General features: G+C 39.3%; 1 protein-coding gene across 1 annotated transcript in view; it reads left to right on the top strand.

Moving 5' to 3' along the window:
- Window positions 1–1,744: 1,744 nt before the first annotated feature.
- LOC119077322 (ecdysone-induced protein 78C) overlaps window positions 1,745–11,493 on the top strand; it is an 85,761-nt gene continuing 76,012 nt past the window's right edge. The window contains exon 1 of the mRNA XM_037184503.1: window positions 1,745–2,962. Within this exon, the coding sequence (XP_037040398.1) occupies window positions 2,886–2,962 (77 nt within the window). The 5' untranslated portion in view covers window positions 1,745–2,885. The remainder of the gene's footprint in view (window positions 2,963–11,493) is intronic.

Genomic DNA, 11,493 nt, shown 5'->3' with positions numbered 1-11,493 from the left:
CGTTTCTTCAGAGAAATGATAAGTTGGTATGTACACCTGTGACGAGATAAAGGAACATTGGAATGACAGTTGGCTTCAATGGGAGAGAAAGTGAGGGAATTTGTATGTAACTCTCTCGAGGGATTCTTTTGAAAAACAGCCTACCGAAATCGGGCGTGTTTTCTAGCGGAACTTTTTATAGGTACCTAGAAAGGATTTCGACCCTAGAAGCCAAAACCACTCTCAAAAAAATTCTTCGAAGCTTTTATGGCTGGTGAAAGGTGATCGAAAGCCGAAAATTTGCACTTTTCTTACCAAAATTTCTCCAGGTACACGAGCCGTACAGGGTAGTGTGGGGTGTCATTAGAAAGGTAATCACATGTACTATTGAGCCGAATAGAGACTCGTTGGTTTTAAAATTAATCCACACTGAAATATGTACAGTTGAAGTCTTCAACAGAAAACTTGCACTTTTCTTACCAATATTTCTCTAGTTACACGAGCCGTACATGGTGGTGTGGGGTATCATTTGAAAGGTAATTTTATGTGCTTTTGGGCCAAATAGGGTCTTATGGGGTTTGGATGCATATGCGATGAAATGTGGGCACTTAAACATTTCAACTTCTCATATTTCATCGCAGATACATCCAAACCCCATAGGACCCTATTTGGCCCAAAAGCACATAAAATTACCTTTCAAATGATACCCCACACCACCATGTACGGCTCGTGTAACTAGAGAAATATTAGTGAGAAAAGTGCAAGTTTTCGGTTGAAAACTTCAACTGCACATATTTCAGTGTGGATTAATTTTAAAACCAACGAGTCTCTATTCGGCTCAATAGTACATGTGATTACCTTTCTAATGACACCCCACACGACCCTGTACGGCTCGTGTACCTGGAGAAATTTTGGTAAGAAAAGTGCAAGTTTTCGGTTTTTGATCACCTTTCACCAGTCAGAAAAGCTTCGAAGAATTTTTTTGAAAGTGGTTTTGGGTTCTAAGGTAGAAGTCCTTTCTAGGCACATATAAAAAAGTCCACTGGAAAATGCGTCCGATTTCGGTAGGCTGTTTTTCAAAAGAATCCCTCCTCACATTCTATCCCATATAAGCCAACTGTCATTCCAATGTTCCAATGTTATCTCGCCACAGGCGTACCAACTTATCATTTCTATGCGTTTCTTCCCTGATTGTCTTCGTCAAAGCCGTCAAAGCCCTTTATTTTCAGTTTCAATAATTATTTGCATGTTGGTACTTCCGTTTAGACAGGCATGTGAGTCCTTGAATAGACTTTCGTCAAACTAACAATCAGGTGAAGTTTGAGGTAAAAGTCTGTCTTACCAGTTGGCGTAGTCACGTAGCAGAGTTGATTGCGAGATCAACTGTGAAAAAAGAACGTTCTTTACTAGAGATGTAAAGTGGCCTTTCCCTCTCTTGGGAAAAGTCTTTATATCGCTCGTAAAGTGAAACGTTATGCAACACTCGGGAAATAATTGAATATTTCGTATCACGATGAGGACCGTACCTTGGGCTGAAGCCCTCAAACACTTTCACGCATCTGGATACGAAATATCAAATTACTTTGCTGGTTGAACTATTCGTTGCGTAATCAACAACGGTCCTAACATATGGCTGAAAGTGCATGATCTTGTCAAAATCTATTTTCCTCAGTCACCTCGCATCACTCAAGGTATTGTACCAACAACAATATATTTCTATGAAAGGTATCAGCACTGGTAAAAGACGGATATCATACAACAAGGTGGTAATCGGTGGATTTGCCTAATCCTAAAAACTAAAAGGTCGAACTGAGATACTATCGTATGCTACCACGCCTGTCGACAATATGGAAACGGAGGAATGAAAATAAGGTCAAGGTACAACGAGCCATCCAGCCAAAAACAAATAATATTTCCGAACAACAAGCCAAATGACATTGCATTGCGGTTCTGTGCTCTTACATTCAATTCGCCATTTCCATCACTCCCTTCCCATACATATGAAAGCAAGCAACGAACGAAAATGCAGAAAACTGCATCATCTTTCCGATGGCATTGATTTTTCTTGTTTGCTGCAAATATCATCTTCCTGATGTGCCACTTTATTCTCTTCCGCTATTATGTACCGTTCTCAATGCCGGAAGACGACACACAGAGATGAAAATACAGAAACTGAGCACACCGCGTTCAATATGTCGGTGAACAGTCTCTCATTTTCTCCCCATCAATTGCTGATGGTGGTGGTGATGGAGAAGCATTTTACACGTATCACACACGACCATGACCTGTTTTAATACTTTGCTCCATATTATGAACTTATTCGTCCATTGTACCCGCATATGTCACATTTGAAGGATATAAAACGGTTTTTCTCTCCTTCTCTCTTCCGTTTTCATCCGCTCTGCATACCGAAAAAAAGACAAGTTTTCCAGTTCAGTCTCGGATTTTCACTTGGTCGGTTCGGATTTCCTTCATTCGTTTTTCATGTGTGGTGCACATACACACACTTAATGCGGAACAAGGAAGTGGAAAGTAGATTTTTGTGTGGTGATGTTGTTGTTGTAAATGAAAATTATTAATTTTCATTGTCAGTGCTTTTTCCTGCCTTGTCAAGATAAATTGTTTGAGTGAACCGTGTGAACCTTGTGATGGAATTGGATTTTTTTTGGTTGTTCGTTTAAATGGAGTGAAGTGTGAATAGAATTGTTTGAGAAGAAGATTTGTGTCCTTTTGGTATCAAAGAAAGATTAAGAAAAAAAAGGGAATTCGCGTATACCGTTCGCCTTGCATGGAAAATTAAATTTCTCTCGCAGCAAGGAAAAATGTGTAAATTAAAGCTCAGCGCTGCGGTGGTAACAGTTATTTGCATATAAGGACACTATGACTCATGTCTATCATTTTTGCTAATGTCAGCCAGCCCTATCAGGGGCCGGCGACGAATGGAGCTTCCCACTTCATCAACATATTCGACTGATGGAAACAGGTAAGCTAATGAGTTTGATTTGTATAACCAACCACCAAACAAATGGCATTCATTTCGTTCAATTGATTTCAATTGTGTCGTATGTGTGCACACCGTCATCATCGCCTCAATTGTTTTATGGAAAACCATAAATTATTTACACGCAAAAATGATAATCGTGTAAAGAGTCTCTCTCCCATCGTCATTGTCTTTCGGTGGACAATATATTGGGACAACGGCAGTCACAGAGAACGGACGTGTTTATGCGTTGCTCTCTAAAAGTGTTTCTTTTGTGTGGCTGTGTGTGAATTCATTTTCGATTTTGTCTAATTTCTGTGCCAACTTTTACGGCTTTGGTGTTTTTATTTTGCTGTAATGTTTAAATGGTGAAATTATTTTAAAGGTTTTATTAACGAAGTCAAAGTGTTGTTCTCGTAGGTCATTTTCTCTTTGATCAATAAAGTCGTTCTCGCCTCATTGTGCGATATCAACAATTGTGTTATTTCCTTTGTTATTTAACATGTGCTTCGTGGCGTCGGTTTACGGATTAACAATCGACTCTACCAGAAGCTAATGCTAAATTACGTGCTCGATTAATGTACGAAAATGACACATTGCCGTATGGCATCTGGCAGTCAATTTTAGTGCAGGTAAGGTACAAACGCTTCGGGTTCTCATTTGACACCCCAAAACCACATAGCAAATTTTTACAAATTTGCTGTGGTACAATCCCAAGATACAGAAACTATCTTGTACTCCAAAATGACCGCGAGGTTTAACAGATCTATTGATTGATACGTTGTATGGATGTCAAGGGATATGACGAAATACGAATCATTCAAACGCTACAACCTGCAACGCCAGAACGAGTTCAGTCACATGGTGGCATGGCGATTTATACGAAGAGGCAACTCATGGCCTATGGTGATTAGACACTTGCTATTACCTAAAACTAATAGCCGTAACCGTAACAAAGTCGGAAATATCAAAAAACCCAACATTCGCTTTCTCCATAAAAGAAACCATATCGACATAATGTCAATAGTAGAAAGAGCTACAACATGACAATGTTGATAGCGCCATCTTTGGGAAAATGTACAGGTCAATTAGTGATGGTTGTGGTATTCGCATACCACCCACGGCTTGGAGAATTCACAACGTATGGGACGTTAACACACGGTCGATTTGTGAACAATCTAAGTCGGGAGAGATATGATGTAAAATCACAGTCCATATGATCAAGAGACTTGTACAATAGCACAACAGGCCCATCTGAGGCTTAGGTGCTGGGCTTACACCCTCCCATCTAATCTAATCTAATATATTGTCACCTGCTATTTGATTAGTGGAAAATTGTAAACAAAAATTGACATAAAATCGATGGGATGTGGGACGGCATATGTTTCATGTAGAGTCGTACGATAATAGATCTTCTGCGTAAGAATCGCTTAACAGGGGATTGTGATAGCTATGCAAAGGATTCTCTTGTGTTCGCCTCTTTAACACTTGCTCATTGAGGTGCACTCGGTGATTATGTAGGTGTAGGTTGTTATAAAGCTCAGTTTCTCTTTACTGCCAACAAATCGGTAGCGTCACTCTATTGTGTTCAGCTATTGTTCGTAAGCATTCACTGGCGAATCTCTTGACAGTTTCAACAATAGATGCACACTTACCATCTATTTTGCCATCTCATAACGCGATGGTTTTATCACGACTGCTCGTTCTATATTTAGAGATGTGCGGGCCGCCCGAAATTCACCTACCCGACCCGGCCCAGCCCGGCCCGACCGGGCTTGGGTCCGGGTTTCAAAAATTAGTCGGGTTCGGGCGGGCTCGGGTTTCGAAAACAAAGATTCGGGCTGGCCCGACTTTGTTCGTCTTTTAAAAAAATGTGAAAAATTAAACTAAAATTTAAAGAAAAATTGCAATACAGTCCGAGCGTAAGCTTACTTTCAAGCGTTTGACAGATTTGTGAGACTACATTATTATAACGATAGGTAACCGAACGATTTCCACTTGTTAGGCGCGCCAATTTTAGGTTTTTTCGCTCAGTAAAAAAAATACGGGCCGAGTCGGGCCGGACCGGGCCTTACTACAAAATTCTGGCTCGGGCACCAAAAATTAGTCTGGGCCGGGCTGGGTCGGGTTTTGAAAATAGGTCGGCCCGCACATCTCTATACTATATGCCTTACTACGGCGGACCAGACAGGGTTTTATCTGGCTTAGAATTTATTCAAACGGAGATATGAGCAGCTGGAAAATTGGGTAAAAATTTGACTATTTCGGCAAACTTCTAGCGGTGCCTTTGCAACGGAAACACAACCAAAAATTAAGAAGAAACTGTTATTCCTGGTTGCCACTGGTCTCAGCTTAGCAATGCATGGATATTGTCATGATGAATGTACCTTTGAAAGACAAATTGGAGACTCAGTTCCTCTACTCGAGAGGGATTCTTTTGAAAAACAGAATCTTGAAATCGGACGCATTTTCCATTGGACTTTTTTATATGTGTCTAGATTCGTATTGGTCCTTAGAACCTAAAACCACTTTCAAAAAAAATCTTCGAAGCTTGTGTGGCTGGTGGGAGGTGATCGAAAACTGAAAACATGGACTTTTCTTACAGAAATTTCTCCAGGTACACGAGCCGTACAGGGTCGTGTGGGGTGTCATTGTCATGGTAATTGCATGTACTTTCGGGGTAAATAGGGTCTAATTGGGCTTAAAATTCATCCACACTGAGATATGTACAGCTGACGTTTTCAACCGAAAAAAGACTGAAAACTAACACTTTTCATACAGAAATGTCTCGAGGTACACGAAACATACATGGTCGTGTGGGGTGTCACATGAAAGGTAATTGCATGTACTTTCAGGAGATGTAGAGCTTACGGAAGTTTGGTAGCATCTCCGATGCAATATAAGCACTTAGACATTTCGACTTCACATAATTCAGCGTAGATGCTACCAAACTTCCGTAAGCTCTACTTCTCCTCAAAGTTCATGCAATTACCTTTCATATGACACCCCACACGACCATGAACGTTTCGTTTAACTCGAGAAATTTATGTAAGAAAAGTGTTAGTTTTCAGTCTTTTTTCGGTTGAAAACTTCAACTGCAAATGTCTCACTTAAGTAATTGTGAACCCATTTTGGAACTTTTTGTTGATCAACGAGAAATAAAATTGCCGAGCCCAAGTTCGTACATGGGCAATTATTCCTTGTGTCGAAAAAAAGGGCTCCGTGCGCCCTAAGTTTTTTAATATTTTTCTTTGTGTTTCATGTTCCATGACGAAAAGTTGTGGAACAAATTTTTTTACGGAAAATGGAAAGTCGTTTTTACTGCCGGAAAAGCCATTCATATGAAAACCTTCTAAGTTGAATATCTCCGAAAATACAAAATCTTCTCGAAAAAAATCTTCAATTCTGGACAGTATGGCCGATATTTCATGGAAGAATTTATTTTTGGAGGAGTCGGAATATAGTCGGTGTTAGGGTTCCACTAAAAAGTGTCACGGAAAATTCATTAACTTTGAAGCCATTTTCGCTGGTCATTTCCAATTTATTTTTCATAAAAGTGGTGTCATTCGAAACAGGCATGAGCGCCGCCGAAAATAAGCCGCCGATCAAGCCGCCGCCGGCTATTTTTAAGCAAGCCGCGGCGCAGCCGAGCCGGTGCCAAAAACACGGCTCAAGCCGGCTTGAAACGGCAGGAAAATGAAATAAAGATTTCGAAAGGTGAATGGGTGAAATAATTTTGAAAACCGAGATTCCTGATGATCCTAAGCAGCTCAAGTACTTTTTGAATTTTTTTTTCAAAATTAAGAAAATTTTGAAAATTTTCTTGAATTTTCATGAATTTTCCAGAATGGTATATTACATCCTCGCTTCTAAGTTTGTTGTTTTGGCAAGTATGACCTTTGCGGAACGAGCCGAAGGCGCACAATCAGTTAATTCACAAATTTGAGAAAACTTTATCGATCTTTGCGAATTTTCTCGATTTTTTTTCTTTTCAATTTTTACTTGATTTTCGTGAGCTTTCGATTTCTTCTCGATTTCCTAATGAGTTAAATGAGTGTACTGGAGCATGATTTTCCATTTAGTTCAAGTTTTGAGGCAATAAAACTTGACGCGTTAGTGAACCTTAGACTTAGAGACTTGCTTGACCAGTTCCACTTGCACTTTGAACAACCTAATCTACCTACATTTTCGCTTTCCGTACAATTTCATTTTCATGCTTACTAGTTCATTTTCCATGAATTTATCTAAACGTTTTTATTTAAAAAAAAAGTTAAAAGGAACCTCCAGCCGAGCCGTTTTAGGCCGGCTCAAGCCGACTTTTTCGCCGCCGCCGAGAATTTTTTTTCGGCTAGCCGCCGCCGAGGTTTCTCCGTCGGCGCTCATGCCTGATTCGAAAGCTATGTTCAAGTATTTCTGATTTCAATCAGCCGGCTATGTTCCATGTTCAGGAGCCTGAGATATGGCCTGGAAAAGTCTTGCATGTCCTTTTAAGGATTTTGTAAGTTTTTTTAGATCAATGAAAGATACGTGGCTATAATTTGGGATACTAATTCCAGTGATTCTTGTACATACAACTCGTCACTCCTTTCCCTCTCCTTGCATTCGGCTCAAGGATTATGGGAAGTTCCATATTTGGGATGTTATTGACGTTTTGCTATAAAAAATTCAATTTACATTTACGAAAACTTTTTCGTGTGACATAACTATTTTATTGGTCCCATTCCAGGATCCAAAATAATTTCGAGTCCTGCCATATTTAGCTCGATATTTAGCACTTCTAGACACTAGACATTTCTTACCTTTTTGATCATTTTTTCGGCTATCATTTGAACTTTTAACAAGATTGAAGTCACCAGAGGTCAGTTCCTAAAAATAAGTGACGCCTTCATGGTTCACTGTCTTCCCAATCCTAGAACTATAGAACTGTAGGGAATTCTGACCATTTTTCTGACAGCAGGCCAGTTCATTAGACAAAAAAAAACAGGAGAGAACCAGAAAAATCGTCACAATTCCATGCAGTTCTTTAGTTCTAGGACACTTTTATGAAAAATAAATTGGCCAGAGAAAATGGCTTCAAAGTTGATGAATTTTCCGGAACTCCTTTTCGGGGAAACCCTAATGCATTCACTTGAAAGGGCTGACATTTGGGGTTGAGCAAAATGTCAGGATTTCGCCCATTTAAAGGGAATGCGCCGACTCCATTCCGACTCCTCCAAAAATAAATTCTTACATGAAGACATTTTTCAAAAAAGATCTTGTATTTTCGTAGATATTCGACTTTGAAGGTCTTCATATGAATGGCTATTCCGGCCGGAAAAACGATTTTCCATTTTCCGAAGAAAAAACAAATTTCCACAACTTTTCGTGTCAAACAAAGAAAATCTTAAAAAACTTAAGGAGCACGGAATTACACAAGTACCCGGACGAAATGTCGGCTTAATGAAGTCTGAGTTATTCCCAAAAGAATTTTTGTATGGCTTTCGGATGGTACGATAACACGGAAAAAACACAAAATGTCGATGTACGTTTGAGTCGATCACGTTTTACGTGTGGGTCGCAAATGCTACGTCTCGTACGTAGTATGTACATCGAAGTCGTAAAATTCTACGTCTACATCGTACAATAAACGGCTGAGTGAACCATTGGTTTTGTCCTCACTCAACTACAATGTACAAAACCAATGGTTCACTCAGTCGTTTATTGTACGATTTAGACGTAAAATTTCACGACTTCGATGTACATACTACGTAGGAGATGTAGTATTTGCGACTCACACGTAAATCGTGATCGAATCAGACGTACATTGACATTTTCCGTTTTTTCCGTGAACTTGAGAAATTCTGAACCAAATTCGGAAGTTTTGGTTTTATTCGCCGAGGAATAACATTATAGGGTTTAAGTTCGTCGATGGGCAATATAAAGATTAATGATCTCGGAGTAATTCCCAAAAGAATTTTGCCTATTTTCTTGATGGCATGATAACCTGGATGTGCTTAATCAAATTTATGAGGTCTGCTTCACAGATGAACAAAGTCGATCAGATGGATGTAGGAGTTACTCCTGAAAGAGTAGTTGTCTGTTTCATTTTATTAATTAAAGCAAGATTACTTGAGGAAATCTGATCCCTTTCAAAAACGTTTTTCTAGTAAAATATTATGTCCAAATATTCATTTGACGAGTGGAAGATTGTGATCCTAGGCCGAAGGTACAATGAAGGACTACTAACTTCTAACAATGTTTACATTTCGCTCATATGGAATGTGCATGGTCACATTGCGTAATCACCTAAAGCGCAGTACGTACGAGGTTCCTAATCTTTATCCCAACAAAAATCTCTTCGAGAAAAGTGTGACGCAGTCTTTGAAGTACAATTTCGAAAATGAATGATATCGCTAGAATTGACGCTTTCAGCTTCGTTACGCAAAAATTAAATTTTACACCCAATTAGTTCAAACAAGCTGGCTTGGCTTAGGTTTTACCAAAAAAAATTTGACTGGAAACAATCAAAATTTTACCAAAAAAATTGCGTCGCATGTGGCAGATAAATTTTCTTGCTGGTCTGATCCTAACCATCTGTCACTTTGCGACGCAGATTTTTTTGGTAAAATTTTGGTTGTTTCCAGTTAAATTTTTTTGGTAAAAATTATTTGGCAGATGATGAGAAAAACTAAGCCAGCTTGTTTGAACTAAAATTGGGTGTAAAATTTAATTTTTGCGTAACGAAGCTGAAAGCGTCAACTCTAGCGATATCATTCATTTTATAAATTGTACTTCAAAGACTGCGTCACACTTTTCTCGAAGAGATTTTTGTTGGGATATCAGTCGTTTTAGAAGTGTAGTCAACACTGCTTTTTATAACAGTTTTATAATTTGACGAAAATTGAAAATTTGACGAAATTCGAAAATTTGACGAAAATTGAAAATTTGACGAAGAAAGCAACTCTCTAACTTCAAGAAATAGCTCTAAAACCCTAATTGACCCACCCATTTCCAATTTTGGCAATTTTTTGCATATGCCCCTCTGTTCTACTCGTAAAACTCTGAGACTTTGCCGAAGAAAGTAACTCTCTATCTTTCATAACCCAAAAAAATATTAGTCCTTTCATCCTACGCTCGAGTAGCTCAAAATTTGGTCACTCTAATCACTCTAGCTCAAACGAATCTGCCCCGATTTTTTTAGTTATTTTTTTGTTCGAATCGTGTAACGAATACCTTTCATTTGATGGGTCGCACGCCACAATAGGTTTCAATACAGCTAAGCTACAGCCGAAAACGCGTTCCCGACCCTCGAGAACTACACTCAGAAACCACTTCGAGGCTGGTTTTTCCTGGGGTAATGGCGTATCACATTTTCATTTTTATGCCCACCCTGAGGTTCCTGCAAAATTTCATGGAGATTGGCTGACTAGTTTCCGAGATCGACCGTCGATAGATAGATAGATAGATAGATAGAAACATACAGAGTAAATTGAAAGATTTTGATTGTTTGGGAAAAGTCAATTTGGTGTATTTTGTATGAAAAGTGACCAATTTCAAAACGATGGATCTCCGGCAATTTTAAACCTACATAGTCGAGTGATAGCTCGTTTTGCTCGTATTTGAAGCGAGAATATGATAGAATATGTTTTGTGGTGATAAAGATCAAAGGGTAGAAACTGAAATGTTCGGCTATATATAGTTGCCGCGTCTCAAAAAAAATTCTTCGTTCTTTTTTTGGAAGTTAGACTGCGTCAAGTCCTCCGCTATCGCTCCGGACATGATTTTGACGAGTGGCAATACGAGTGTTCGGTCCGACCCTAGTGGAAATTTTCCCCTGTACGAAGATTGTTTCTGTCAACTACACAATTTTCTGGCTTATCAATGCAACCAAATGAAAAGGACCCTAACGAAGGTATCTCGGCAGTTACACATCGCAGAAAATTGGTGTCAAAACTAAGGTATCGGTGCCGAATGAAGGGTGCAATGGAAAAATCAAAATTTCTGCGCCAAGTCAGGCGTGTCCGTTAATGTACTTTTTGGCTAGCTCTCAAATAAAACATATGCGAAGTCTTCGTCAATTAAACATCTTTATTCAGCTGCATTATTACACATATCGTGGTCGTTTAGAAGGTGGTACGTAGTATGTTGGCGACCAACTTGAACTAGTCGCTGGAATATTTGGGCTACTTGGGCCAGCTGAACTGGTTGGACTAGTCGTGCTAATGTCTGACCATGAACTGGTTGGACTAGTCATGCAAAAGTCGTATCCAAGCAATTGTTCGACAATTTGATCATGCGTAAGACCCGGGAATTTTTCGCCAAGGTACTGTACCACTTTATCTTTCAGGTCTGGACCGTACTCGAAATTGTGAAATTCTATTGCCTCATCGACGTCGCTTGGAGTAATTGTTGTAACGAATTTGTTAAATGCTCTCTGAATTCTTTTCTTTGACATAAACGGGTACGTTTGATACAAATACTCCATCATCTCATCCCTATCCAAAGTCATGGCGTGAAGCAGATCTTCCACATATACTTGTCTGCTGCCATAGCCT

Source organism: Bradysia coprophila, unplaced genomic scaffold (genome assembly GCF_014529535.1).
Source record: "Bradysia coprophila strain Holo2 unplaced genomic scaffold, BU_Bcop_v1 contig_235, whole genome shotgun sequence".
Lineage (NCBI taxonomy): Eukaryota > Metazoa > Arthropoda > Insecta > Diptera > Sciaridae > Bradysia > Bradysia coprophila.
Note: the sequence above shows the minus strand (reverse complement) of the source record. Positions and strands in the feature narration are given on the sequence as shown.